Source organism: Pithys albifrons, chromosome 6 (assembly GCF_047495875.1).
Source record: "Pithys albifrons albifrons isolate INPA30051 chromosome 6, PitAlb_v1, whole genome shotgun sequence".
In the NCBI taxonomy this organism is placed as follows: domain Eukaryota; kingdom Metazoa; phylum Chordata; class Aves; order Passeriformes; family Thamnophilidae; genus Pithys; species Pithys albifrons.
Window position 1 is genome coordinate 5,095,993 of NC_092463.1, and position 14,540 is coordinate 5,110,532.

The 14,540-nt window shown below is 40.9% G+C and overlaps 1 protein-coding gene across 10 annotated transcripts in view; it reads left to right on the forward strand.

Moving 5' to 3' along the window:
• Positions 1–14,540, forward strand: part of KIAA0586 (KIAA0586 ortholog) — a 77,084-nt gene that overhangs the window by 6,479 nt on the left and 56,065 nt on the right. For all 10 annotated transcript variants that reach the window (XM_071557281.1, XM_071557282.1, XM_071557287.1 and 7 more), the window contains exons 8-15: positions 705–869; positions 1,830–1,950; positions 3,375–3,507; positions 4,904–4,945; positions 6,305–6,531; positions 7,784–7,856; positions 8,165–8,422; positions 8,604–8,778. In XM_071557281.1, coding sequence (XP_071413382.1) covers positions 705–869; positions 1,830–1,950; positions 3,375–3,507; positions 4,904–4,945; positions 6,305–6,531; positions 7,784–7,856; positions 8,165–8,422; positions 8,604–8,778 — 1,194 coding nt within the window. The remainder of the gene's footprint in view (positions 1–704; positions 870–1,829; positions 1,951–3,374; positions 3,508–4,903; positions 4,946–6,304; positions 6,532–7,783; positions 7,857–8,164; positions 8,423–8,603; positions 8,779–14,540) is intronic.

A 14,540-nucleotide genomic window follows, 5' to 3' on the forward strand; every position in this document is an offset into this window, starting at 1 on the left:
TTGCCTGATATAACATGTAACTTATACCATTTATTCTGAAGATGTTCCAGTGTCTTCCAGTTTAAAATAAAGTGAGAGTTTTAGTTTACTAAGTGCTCAGTCTGCACCAGAAGATGCCTGTACTTAAAGTAATCTTAGTGAGAAACAATCTTTGTGGAAGGCTGTAATAAACTAGTTCATATTATCTTAGAATGGTGCTGGTGCTGGTGCTGGTTTGCTCCCTTAAGAACAGCATTCAGAGATACAAAATTTTCTTCCTATTTACTTTTTCAACTAGTTCTGTAATGTTTGTCATTTTTGTGAAAAATTCATAAAGCTGACATGGCTTTTTTGGTTTTTGAGGTTTTTTTCTAGATTTTACAAGGGCCTGGAGTGGTAGGACAAGGGGGATTGGCTTCCCACTGCCAGAGGGAGTGGTTGGATGGGATATTGGGAAGACACTGTTGGCTGGGAGGGTGGGCAGACCCTGGCACAGGTTGTCCAGAGAAACTGTGGCTGCCCCATCCCTGGAAGTGTCCAAGGCCAGGCTGGATGGAGCTTGGATTAACCTGGGATAGTGAAAGGTGTTCCTGCTCATGGCAGGGGGTAGAATGAGATGCTCTTTAAGTTCCATTCTAACCCAAACCCTTCTGTGATTCTCTGATATCTTTTCCTATGAAGAAGATGAACATTCAAATAACTAGTTTTGTTTGTTTTTCTGGAAGCATATTCAAGTCATTTTCCAAGTAATGGGATTCATACACAAAAGTCTCCTCTGAAGACACCAGTTCCTCGGAGATGTGCCCCACAACCTGTATCAAAAAATGGGAAAATCCCACAGAAAGAAAACTCTGTGGAAAAGGAAAATATTCCCAAGGCTACAAGTGAAGGTATTGTAAGACACTCCTGTTCTCCAGTGGCCGGGGAGTACTTTGTGTGGTCCTCACCCACTCTGAGCTGTTGGTTTGGTGACACTTAAATACAGACATTCAGAATATTTGGAATATACGTTTGGGAAGGGTTGGGTTTGTGAATAAATCCCTCATAACTAATTGAAGACTTGTTGACAATGATGTTCTAACCTACAGCATCTCGACAGGATTGCTCACTGAAATGTGTTCTCAGGTGGAAAATCAGATGCCCATTCATTGCCAGGTTTATAGAAGAGTAGACAGAATAGTGCAGAACTTGGGAGCTGCTCAATAACTTTGTCATGATCATTGGCTGAATTGAGATTTTCTGGATTTTTTTTGTGGATCCACAAGGTCTCTGTTTTTTGTAATGAAAACAGCATGTGTAAAGGAAATAAAGAGTAATTTTCTTTTACTGCTTTTGATCAGATTAGTGGCATGAACATCTAATAAAAATGATAAAGCACTTTTTTTATTTGGTTGTGTTTAGAATTGTTGGATGATCTAAGATTTAGGAAGAACATTTCAAAGATCCAGCCATTATGCTCTAACAAAATGCCTGTGTGTGTCTTTCTCACATGCAGCTTCTGTCTCTGTCATGAAGCTGCCACATATTCCTGTTGTTCTGTGGGTCCAGGATTAAATGAAAAGAGACAAAGGAAGAAACATTCTGTCCATAATGCCACAGATTTGTTCTCTGTGACTCAGTTCATCCCACCCCAGTTTCATTCATCTGTACTCTGGCTTGGCTAATTTAAAGCAGTCTTAGGAAGATAAATTTGTGTGAGTGGTTTTATGTGACTTGCCTTATCTGAAATAAATAGATTTAAAAATATTTTACTATCCTTAGTGGATATTATATAATGGTGAAATAACTGGAAAGAAAAAGAAAGTCCTAAATATAGTGAACAAACTTAACTTTCTGTTTTTGTACCTTAGGTGAAGTGAAACATCTGGGGCATGTTATAAATTCTGAAGAAATTCCACTGAGGCAAAATGAATACTCCAGGAAAACAGCATTAAACAGCAAGGAAATGAACTGGCATTCTGAGGGAGACAGGTAAATAAACACAGGTATCCAAAACAGAGGAAGAGGGTTTTTTAATGAAATTCAGAGAAGGTGCATTAGATATTTATGGTGTAATAGAGTCCCTGGTGTGGTCCCTGGGCCTGCCAAAGCTGTGCTTGAAGCAAAACACTGGACTATTTCTGTGCTACTTCTGCATTACTTTTGGTAGGACCTGAGGGAACAGCAAAGCTGAGTCAGGAGAGTTTGGGATGGGTATTAGGAAAATGTTTTTCACCCAGAGAATGGTTGGTCACGGACCAGGCTCCCCAGGGCAGTGGGCACAGCACCAGGCCTGACAGAGCTCAGGAAGTGTTTGGACAACGCTCTCGGGAACATGGTGAGATTTTTGGGATGTCCTGTGCAGGGCCAGGAGTTGAACTGGATGATCCTTGTGGGTCCCTTCCAGCTCAGGATGTTCCACAGTTGTGTGATTTCTGTTGCACTGCAGGTAATTGGAGGCTTATTGCTGAGGATGGTTCGTGACACCTTTCTCAGAGGGCCCTGGGTGGCTCTTGGAGAGCTTTTCATAGAATCATAGAATGGATTGAGTTGGAAAAGACCTCTGAGATTATCAAGTCCAACCCTTGGTCCAACTCCAGTCCCTTTACCAGGTCATGGCACTCAGTGCCACGGCCAATCTCAGTTGAAAAACCTCCAGGGATGGGGAATCCACCCCCTCTCTGGGCAGCCCATTCCAATGCCTGAGCACTCTCTCTGGAAAGAATTTGTTTCTGCTCTCCAACTTCAATTTCCCCTGGCAGAGCTTGAGCCCATTGTGCCCCCTTGTCCTATTGCTGAGTGCCTGGGAGAAGAGACCAACCCCACCTGGCCAGAACTTCCCTTCAGGCAGTTCTAGACAGTGCTGAGGTCACCTCTGAGCCTCCTCTTCTCCAGGCTAAACACCCCCAGCTCCCTCAGCCTCTCCCCACAGCACTTGTGCTCCAGTCCCTTCTCCAGCCTCGTTGCTCTTCTCTGGCTCCGCTCCAGCCCCTCAATCTCTTTCCTGAACTGAGGGGCCCAGAACTGAACACAACACTCAAGGTGTGGCCTCCCCAAGGCAGAGTCCAGGGGAAGGGTCACTGCCCTGGGCCTGCTGGCCACGCTCGTTTTGATCCAGGCCAGGATCCCATTGGTCTTCTTGGCCTCCTGGGCACACTGTTGACTCCTGTTGAGCTTCCTGTCAATTAGACGTAGTTTTACTGTTGAAAATACCAGGATACAGCTCAAGGTGTTTAGTGATAAGCAGAGAAAACAGTTATCTCTCTGTAACTTCAGATGCAGAAGCAAGTTCCACTTTATCTAAAGGTTTGGTGTTCTTGCCCTCTGAATTCATGCTTGGTTTCACAGCTGGGGCTGCTTTTTTGGGCCACATGGGGAGGCATGAGAGGTTTAATCAGGAGTGTTTCTCCCATCAGGCACACTGCTTTGCATACACAGCCACTCCCTGCTTTTGAAAGTTACAGTTCAATTGAGAAAACAGTGAAAAAAGCAGATGATTTACTTCAAGATCTCAGCCAGTTGAGAAGAGAAATGCACAACATGCTCCAGGTAAGGTCAATGTAATCAGAATGGGAAGGAGTTTTGAATAAGAGGAATAAAAAATGTGGAGAAAAACTTAGAGGTCTGGTATCTGTGAGTGTTACTCTTGCTTCTACCCCTGTAAAAGGAACAACATGTGTTTATAATTACTTGAAATACTGGAGTCTGTGTGTGTGGAAGGGGTTTGAGCCTGAGTAATGTCTTTATGAGCCTGCAATGGACTGCACTGTGTAGGCTCTTCCTGCCATTCTGCCAAATAACAAACAGATGAGAAGGAGAGAGAGAAGGAAAGAGAGTTATTTACTTGTTTGTTTTAAAGTTTTGGGTATTTTCAGTGCTTACTATCTGCCTGTTCTCTTCCTGTGGTAGTAGTGCTGATGTGACATTCCCATTTGGGAAGGAACAGTGTCCCATTTATCTGCAGTCAGCTTTAGGGATCATTGAGCACTTCCTTTCTCATTTTGCCACTTCATTTTGCAGACAATGCTGTTTCCAAGGAATTGCCTGGTATTAGATTCTTGTACTGTTTCTTATGCTAATTATTTTGTACCTTTGGAGGCACAAAATCTGATTTTGTGCTTGCAACATGTAACTTTTGACAATTGAGGCTTTTATCTGTTTGTTAACCTGAAGGTGCCTCTGTGCTGGGGTCCTCTCTTGCAAATAGGCACAGTGGGAAAGAAGAAGGACTTGGAAATTCAGGTCTCTGAATGAGCTTGAAATACAATAGCTTTGATTCTGTTGGTTTCAGCTTTCATAGTTCCCTAAAAAATACTTTGTAGTAGGTGCCAGTTACTTGTTGCTTTATCTTTAGAAAATGTAGCTTCATTTGTCAGATCTTACAGTGTAGCTGTTGCATTTTTATGTAGATTTTGCAGCATTTAGTGGATTATGTTTAACTGTTCTGTTAGGAATAGAACAGGTGCCATGTGTCCCATTTATGTTGTAAATATTTACTTTCCACTATTGCTAAAAACTAAAAAAAGTAACATAACTTAGTATGGGCAACAGAACAAGATGGGAAAGAAAAGGCAGGGAGGAAAGACAAAGGTGACATAAATGGTTTGAAATGTCTCCTTTCTTATGAAAAAGGTCAGTGGGAAGACAGATGATCAGCAGATGGAGAATTGGGTCAATCAGGGACTTACCTATTGACTTCTCACTGTGGGGTGAGATATAAATGTTTGTATAAATGAGCACTTACTCTGTCATAAAGCAAAGGAAAGGGCTGAGTGAGCTGAGGACAGAAGGTGGTGCTGTAACCCCACAGAAGAGCAGTGAGGTTTGGTGGGTAACAGGGAGTTCATTGTGCCCAATTAAACTGATTAAACATCTACTTTGGATTTGACCTTGACAGATCTGTCTCTAGATTAAAGTTTCAACAGCTCTTCCTCTGTCTTTTTAGGAAGCAAATTCATGGAAATCTGACATGAATGATCTTATTAAGGTATATCTTGACTTTTTTAATTTCTTTTTTAAAATACTGTGACACTGACACAGCTTTGAATGTTTGCAGTGAAACAGCACTGCAGTAACCATTGCATACCTGTGTGTTTGTTAAAAGGATGCTCTTATGTACAGATTACATAACTTAAAATTAGATTTAACTTGTTCTTAGATTTGCCTTAACCAGTCTTAGTGAAATACCTTGAGGGGATAATACAAATGTCAGGCATAAAAGCTTCTCTCTCAAATGGACACAGTGTGGATTGATAATTATTATTATTTCATGATTTGGGCCTACCTGGCAACTTTACTTCATTTTACAGTTGAACACAGATCTGTAATTCTGTTATTTTCTCACAGATTTTGAGTGTCTTATTGAGCTACTGTTTTTCAATAAGTTTATTTAAAAATGAAAACTTATGTAAAATTGATAAACAATTCAGAATATTGTCCTTTTTCCACCAGGGAAAACCAGGATCATGGGATGAGTGTGTTGATTTCTGTTTTGTTGTGTCCATTGTGACAGAACACCTGTTAGAACTTGAAATTTTGGTCAGTTCTGATTCATGCAATAATAGCCTTAAAGCCAAAACTGACTTGTGATCTGTGGAGTAATTTTTTTATTGTTCATACAGTTGATGCTTTAAGAGTCTACATCAAGTTTGGGTATTTGGTGTTGGTTTGGGGTTTCTTTTTATGCACATTTATCTCTTTTTAAACTTCTTTTTGTTAAATCAAGCTCTCTACTTGGGGACCTCTGAGTTTCATCAGGAGTGTGAGAATGAATGTGAGAACTTGTTTCCTGTGTTTGTGTCCCTTCCTTTTGTGTTTAGCAGCTGATTTATGCTCGATTGGTATCTCTGTAAAAGAGTTCAGCCAAGGAAAAGGCTGGTAGTGGCTTCATTGTTCCTTCTGAAAAGTGAAAGTCGGTGAAAGTGGAAGAGGATCAAAGGCTGTTAAAGGGTTTATTTTGTTAAAACTTACAAGTACTGATTGGTGTTTCTTGGGGTAAACTGATGCAGAATGAGTGCATATATTTAGGGAGTTTTTTTATTTGGCTTTTAATTATACTCAACTACTGTTACATGGAGAGATTTGCATGTGATACTTTTGTGCCTAATTGCCATCTTTGCACGTGCTAATTGGCTCCATCACTTCTCATGCTTGACATCATTTGCCATTTGAGATCTTTTGGGTGTCTTTCACTTTTCCTGACTTCTAAATATATTTGCAACATACTGAATGTTCTGGAGTAACTCAAGTTGCTGATAGTATTCCATATAGTGGCACTGATAGGATAACAGATTCCCAGGAAATTACAATCTCTGATTAAAAGCTGCAGGTTCTGTTTCAATTTTAGTCCAAAAATCCCACTGTTGAGCCTGATCCTCCTGAACATCATCTGCCCAATAAACCATCCATCCTTCAGAGCACTGAAGTGCCCAAATCCATCCTGAGGGATGCTGAGAGGACTTTGAGAGGAGTTCAAAACAATAAGAAAGTTCTGGAAGAGAATCTGGAAGCTCTTACTCGTGCAAAAGGTGAAGATGCCACATATTCCTTCATGGACACCTTGGCTACAAACAGGTCAGACCCTCCAGTGCAGAGCCTGTGAGGCTGCCCCTGTGTGTGCTCTCCCTCTGGCACCTTTCTTTTCTATTTTTTATATCTCTGCATTGAAGAACTAATGCCCTTCCCTGCAAAAAGTACCTATTGACTCTTCTCAGCAATCTTTAGCTGATTTTGGAACTTTATGTGGTGCTTGACCCTTGTGATGTGAGCTGAATTGTTGTCACGTGCCTGTAACTTCTTGCCAGGTCTGAATTCTGAGGCTTCATCACCTGCACAAACTGCTCTGCTGTGCCAGGACTTCGGGGCATTTCGCTGCTTCCATATGAACGTTCCAAACAAATAAGAAAATTAAAGACTAATTTCATCATTTGTAATCCTGTAAATGTTACAGAATTAGTCAAGAATTAGTCACCCTACAGCACATCTTTGTTTCTGAATTTTTGCTTCATTACTTGTGTTAAATATTCCCACTTGAATCATAACAAAGGTTTTTCTATTAAAATTCAACTTAAATTTGCATTTTCCTGAGGAAAGTAACTGTCCTATTCATGTAAATTTTTTTTTTGAGGCATCATACCTGCTCTCATTATCTTTTAGACCATGTAGTAATTTGTCATCTGCTTTTTGTCTTTTCAGCTGGTGTATTTTTGTTGCCTTCTTTTTCAGTTTTGATCAAAGTCGGAACTGACACATCTTATTCCCAGATGTTTGTAGTGATGTTAGTGCTTAAGGAGTTGGGAGTGGGGTTTGCAGGTGGCATTCTCTGGGACCAGAGTTGGATTTGGAAAGTCACAGAATCATAGAATGAATTGGGCTGGAAAAGACCTCTGAGATCATCAAGTCCAACCCTTGGTCCAGCTCCAGCCCCTTTACCAGATCATGGCACTCAGTGCCACGGCCAAGCTCAGTTGAAAAACCTCCAGGGATGGGGAATCCACCCCCTCTCTGGGCAGCCCATTCCAATGCCTGAGCACTCTCTCTGCAAAGAATTTGTTTCTGCTCTCCAACTTCAATTTCCCCTGTCAGAGCTTGAGCCCGTGCCCCCTTGTCCTATTGCTGAGTGCCTGGGAGAAGAGACCAACCCCCACCTGGGTACAACTTCCCTTCAGGTAGTTATGGCTTTGCTTAGTGCCTTTGGAGGATGTAGAGTTCCAAAATCCTCCTATCTGTGCTCTGGGTTTATGGCTTTTTTAGGTCACTCCCTTGCCAGGAACAAATCTGTGCAATTTCAGAAGCACTGAGCTAAAATAGTTCTCTTCTGTTCCAGGGATGTGTTGGAAGAGATTCGTATCAGGAGGACTGTGGATGAGTGGATTAAGGCAATCAGTGAAGAAATCCAGGTATGGCTGGGAAAATGAGTTTGGATTTTTCCATTATATTTCCTCACCTTGCCTTGTTCTTTCACATCAGTAGTAAAGTGGTTTACTCACACCCTGAAAACATGAGAAAACTGCTTATTATTACTAATATGTAGTAAGCTAGAATAAAATATCTAGTTCTGTTTTAAAACTTCAGTTGCTCAGTGAAAATCTCTGCTGCCTAACGTGGAAAACAGGCCATTTCTCAGAGCTTCAAAGTTACCCACACACTCTTCTGATGGCCTTGAAGATAAAAATCTCCATTTGTTATGTTTATGTTTTGTCTTTAGGCTGAAATGGCAAGAAATGATGCAGAACAAGTGAAATATGATCCAAAGGTCCCATGGATCAAGAGAGCCCAAAATCTCAGGGCTGTGAAGGGCAAGAAAGAAATGAAAGCAAAAACTCAAAAAATCCAAGGATGTTTGACAAAGATGCCTTTATGTGCAGCTAAGCCCCTGCAGAAGCAAGAGGAAGATCCCACAAGGAAACAGAGGCTGAGAACTTCCTTTCCTGAAAGTTTGCAGAGGAGAGAAGGAAGGGCAGATGTGAGTTCCCAAGTGGTTGGTTTCTTTTTTTTGGTGACTGCTGTTAATGCAGTATCAACGTGACAAATTGTGTGTCACTGTAATAATTTGAATTTAAATTGGTGGCCCTGTCCTGTTCAGATTTTCATACATGAAGAATTGTAAACTGCTTTGGTTTTTTTCCCTTTTTGTTGTGCCTCAGGGCCCTATGAGTGGAAGTGCACTGGTACAAAATGAAGATTATCTGAGTCGAGTTTATGGCAAACCAATTTACCAGGGCCATCGTAGCACCCTCAAAAAAGCACCATACCTGAGGTTCAACTCTCCCTCTCCCAAATCCAAACTCCCAAGACCCAAGCTGATAGAGTGTGTTAAAGGTAAGTAATCATTTGATGTGAACAAAGTGTTCCTTCCCAGTTTTCTGTACTAGGAATTCCTTGTATAAATGAAGGGTTTTAATTGCAGTTCACCTGCTCTTCAGTTTCAAGCTTAAGAAACTGCAGTGGGCTTTCCAGTGGGGTGGTCACTGCCCAGGCTTGCCAGCATTAAGAGGCATTTGGCAAATTCCTCAGCACCAGGTTTTAATTTTTGATCAGCCCTGAATTGCTCAGAAAATGGTAAGATGATTGTTTAGCTCCTGTCCAACTGAAATAGTCTATTTCTGTTTAAGATGCTCTTTTCAAAACTAAAACTACACCCATAAATTTTCAGACTTGCTTAGTGTGTATCTTACTTATTATAGCATATCAAGTAAATACTTATTTCTAAATTTAATGAGTATATTAATAAATCTCTGTTGTTGTGCAAGTCTTAAAGAGCTGAATTGCTGGAAGTGATCACATCTGAAAGCTGAGTGTGTTGGAAGATGAACTCAGCTTTTGATAAAGGTCACTGAGGGACAGATTCTTTATACCAGATTTATCCAGTCATGTCATTTAAATGCTTAGTTCATTCAGAGTTCAGAAATGTAATGACATTTGAAAGATTGAGGGAGCCTGAGAGTTCATTTCCCACTTCTAACACATTAATTGAAATATGAAAAATTAAATGTATGGGTGAGAAGATGACATCTGTTAACTTGAAAATATTGAAAGATGCAATCAGAGTCATTGGTGAAGTTCACTAAGTGCAAGCAACTTCTTTTGTTAGTCCAGTCAGGGTTAGAAGAAGATTATAACTTCTTTCTGTAAGAGCTTGTTAAGTCTTTTTAATTGATAAAGGTTATTAGTTGATTAATAATGAATTCCATTCATTAGTTTTGTAGGCAGTGTGTTAGGATAAGAAGATCCTAATTTCCAAACCTATTAAAAATGTGTAAAAAATTATAAAAGAGTGAGACTATATGATATCTGAAATAAGTGTAGATAAAATTTATCTTGAGTTAGTAGAAAGTAATGCTTTAATTGGATCTTAATACAGAAAATAAGGTTAATCCTTCACTGATATGTCAGAAAAACTACTTTGGAAGGTATTACTGCAAGATGAAGTGATAAATTAGATGATAAAGGATAATAATGGAGAGAAAGTGTGGAGATGGGAGAGAGGGTTCAGTGTGAGAGTAGTTCAAGTGATTTTGGGCACAGTAGAGTTAATGGGATGTGCATCCATGGGGAAATATTGGCTGGCTCCCTCCACACTTCTTGCACTTCCACTGTTGTTACCCATGCAGGGAAAATATACTTGATGCAATCTTAGATGTCATGTTTAAAAATGCTGCCTGGGTTTTTATTAGAGCTGTAAAAATGCTTTATTCTGGGTGAAATACAAGAGATTACCATCAGAAGGCAGTCACTTGATGAAAGCATGTTTTTAGGCCATCAAAGTGTGTGGCATAAAACATGAACATGTCTTTGAAGACAAGCACTGCTGAGTTTGAGGTTGGGGGATTACATTATAATTATTGTTGTTGTTTTAATACTATTGAGCAACCTGGGCTAGTGGAAGGTGTCCCTGTCCAAGGCAGGAGGTTGGAACTGGATGAGCTCTAAGGTGCCTTCCCACCCAAACCATTCTATGGTAATAATGTTTATCCACAGTGGCAAATCCTCAAAACAGCACAAGAATCTCTTGTTTAGCCTAACAAGGTCTTTATGCCACTTCTGGCACTTCCCTTACCTGTGCTCTGCAGCTCAGTTGTGATCCACGAGGAAAGAGTGTTATTGTTAGGAAGTATTCACAATTCTGGAAAATGTGGGTTACAGCTCTGGCAAAAACCTTGAAAACCTCAAGACCTACTTTCTTTTTTAAAAGGTGAGAACTGGTTACATGAAAACTGATAGTCTTGTTGCTTGTATATTTTGTTTTACCTCTCTTGAAACGTGTCTTTTTTTTGTGAAAAAAAGTATACTGGTATATATACTGGTGTACTGTGGTATAGACCAGCATGAAAAATCACTATTCTTGACTCCTGGCTATGCTGCACACATATAATTTAATTTATTCTGCACAGATTTGTTTGAATAAAATGTGTGCACTTAGTGTAGCAGTAACAGTGATACAGAGACCACTAAGATTTGGACCGAGAACAGACACTTCTTTAAAAATATTTAATCAGCAGTTCTGCTTTTGCTGAGTCCAAAATGAATTTTCTTCTGTATTTCTTGGGCTCTTGGCCCTCATAGAAGGTCACAACTTTTCCAGGGAGGCCAATTTCATCATTCCAGCAACAGCATCCTGTAAAGTGGCAGAAACAGTGCCCTCTCCTCCACCTAATTATAATAAATAGGTAATTTGGTGACTTGAAACTACCAGCTTTCTACCAATAGTGTGTTGAATTCAGTGGTGTCAGTGAAATCATAGAATCAGTTGGGCTGGAAAAGACCTCTGAGATCATCAAGTCCAACCCTTGGGCCAACTCCAGTCCCTCTACCAGATCATGGCACTCAGTGCCACGGCCAATCTCAGTTTAAAAACCTCCAGGGATGGGGAATCCACCCCCTCTCTGGGCAGCCCATTCCAATGCCTGAGCACTCTCTCTGCAAAGAATTTGTTTCTGCTCTCCAACTTAAATTTCCCCTGGCAGAGCTTGAGCCCATCGTGCCCCCTTGTCCTATTGCTGAGTGCCTGGGAGAAGAGACCAACCCCCACCTGGCCAGAACTTCCCTTCAGGTAGTTCTAGACAGTGGTGAGGTGATGTGAAAGTATAGGTTGTGTGCAGTTTTAAGAAGCTGCTCCTGTGCTTCTTTTCTGCTGGAGGCAAAGAGAAATGAAAGAGAAAACTGCACTGGGTCAATGGGACCTTCAGCCTTCCAGAATTCCTGTGACTGGCACAGTTGGGAAGCTCTTTGCCTGAAAACAGGGGGAACTCTGGAGAGCCTTTGCCCAGAAAGGTTCCCTTCCAAGCCACTCAGTCCCACTGCAGCAGCACAGCAATGTGTGTTTGCATGAATAAAGAACCAGAAAATCTCTTATTTCACATCAGGCTGCACTTGTGGAAAGTTATGGGTTTGTCTCTATTGGGACAGTAAATAAAATAAGACATCCCCTTATATTCTTATCTAAGGGAGGAAAGGAAGAACAGGGATTGTTTTTCACTCCATTTAAAGGAGTAGCACTCCAGTCAATATGTCCTGTTCCTAAATGGCTTTGGACTGAGGTCAGCCTTTGTTTGATACTGGCATTAGTTAACTCTGGGTAAAACAGTTGCCCAAGCCCCTTCATTTCTGTGCTTTCCTACACCTTGCCAGTCAAATGGGACAATAAGAGTTGGTGTTTCATGGGGGTCTCATGAAGATGAAACAGTTAAATGATTTTTAGGGCTGCCATTGTGAAGATTCTGTTATGGCAGGGCAGCATAAATAATAAAATTAGAAGCAGATCTGTATTCCTCTATAGTAGGAGTGTAAACAAAATGCAACTTTAAAGCATCAGATTCTTGAAAAAGAAAAGAAAGAAAAACCAATCTCACTTGCATTAGGTGTGGTTTGTTCTTCCCTTCACAGATCTGCACCCACAGATTCCCCTCCTGCCCTGAGGTACCAGGTGATAAAGGCTTGAAAATTATTGGAAGTCTTTGGCCTTGGGTTTGATTGGCTGGAAAATTCAGATTTATTAAATGACTGTGTTTTTTAGAGCAGTTCACTGAGCTTGGTTTAAATTAGTGTTAGAATAAGGATGTTTATTTAAGACTGAAATGGCCATCTGGAGAGTCTCTTTTCAGTCATTTTATAACTCTCAACCATTTTCTTTGCAAATAAACTGTGGTGACTAATGCCCGATTTCTTATGGGAAGTTAGGAAAAAAAATCACCAACACTTTTATGAGTAAGAGATCATTTCTAAAACAAAAAAGTTGGAGTTGTTTTCTTGCATAATGTGAACTGATAAATATATGTAAAACACTAGTTTTTTAAAGCTAAGTTTAGTTAAATGTCTAGTTTTTGCCCAGTGCAAATAAACTTTTGAGGGGGAAAATGAAAAGTAGAAAGCAATTAAAATGAGGTGCTGTGTGTGTACAGTGCTTAATCATTCCCACTGTGAGAACCTTGTTTTTACAAGTTGGCAGCACTACAGATATGCTGCCAATTCCTGCTTTTGCTCAAAAGTTCAAGGCCAAGGGGGACTGTTAGATCATGCAGTGTGACCTCTGCTAAATCACAGGCCTCTGAACTGTGGCTGTTTATGTTACTGACTCCACTAATTTGTCTGTGACTGCTGAACAGTTTTTCTGGCTAACCTGTGCCTTGCTGAAACTGCAGCATTTAAAGTCATCACAAGTTCTGTCCTTGGTTGCTTCTTCCCATGGCTGGACACAGAATCAGAATCACCTTCTGGTTCAGAAGGAAACAGGACACTTCATACTTAGTGTCTGATTTGTAGTGAGGTTTTGGCTTCAGTTTCCAGGTGGTTTTTCCTTAAAAAATGGAGAAGGCCTTTTGATGTCCAATCTATTTTAATACTTAGAGAGATACAGACTTAGTACTGATTGCAGAGTTATCATATATGGAAATCTCCTCCTGCTCCTTCTCTCTGACATCCTGTTGAGACCTCTGAGTGTTTTATCCCATTGGCCACAGCATTGTATTGTGATTTCTCATTCCATTGCTTGTCCAACAGGACTGAGGGGCTGGAGTGGGGCCAGAGAAGAGCAACGAGGCTGGAGAAGGGACTGGAGCACAAGTGCTGTGGGGAGAGGCTGAGGGAGCTGGGGGTGTTTAGCCTGGAGAAGAGGAGGCTCAGAGGTGACCTCAGCACTGTCTGGAACTGCCTGAAGGGAAGTTCTGGCCAGGTGGGGGTTGGTCTCTTCTCCCAGGCACTCAGCAATAGGACAAGGGGGCACGATGGGCTCAAGCTCTGCCAGGGGAAACTGAAGCTGGAGATCAGAAAATAATTCTTTGCAGAGAGAGTGCTCAGGCATTGGAATGGGCTGCCCAGAGAGGGGGCGGATTCCCCATCCCTGGAGGTTTTTAAAGTGAGATTGGCCGTGGCACTGAGTGCCATGATCTGGTAAAGGGACTGGAGTTGGAGCAAGGGTTGGACTTGATGATCTCAGAGGTCTTTTCCAACCCAATGCATTCTATGATAAAGCCTTTTCCAAAGCCTCTTCTTTCTGACCTGTGTTTTCTCATTGAAGAGTTATGGCTTGCTGTTCTTGTTTCCAGGCTTATAACCCATAATTCGTCTGTACAAAACTACCACTCTTAGTGGTCAATTGCCTTGTCTGCATCTGTTAAAAGTCACATTATCAATCTTTATTATCCCTATATTTGGTAATTATTCACTTTCATTCTTCAGTTAATTAGGAGGCTCTTAAATGTGAACAGAGCTAAAAAGTGCTTGTTGCCACGTGTTAAGTGGCCGTGAATACAGGAACGTGGTGGTTAGAAACAATAGAGTAAGATGACACTTTTTTGGCTGTAATGAAGACATGGAGCTGGTTACCAAAATGATCCTTTCCAGATTCGTTTTCCTAAGTTTTCCTAACGCCTACAAAGTAGCAGCCAAAGCACTTCTGTTTGATTCACAACTGTTGACTCTTTTGGGGAGGGAATTTTCAGGTAGTATTTATCCATTTAGAGTAAAGTAAATCATTTCCTTAGTAGTAACCATTGTTTGCAAAGAATACAGGCTGAATAGGATCTCCCTCAACTGTATAGTGAGAAATGACACTGCAATAAATGCTCTCCTCTGCTGTGTGCTGA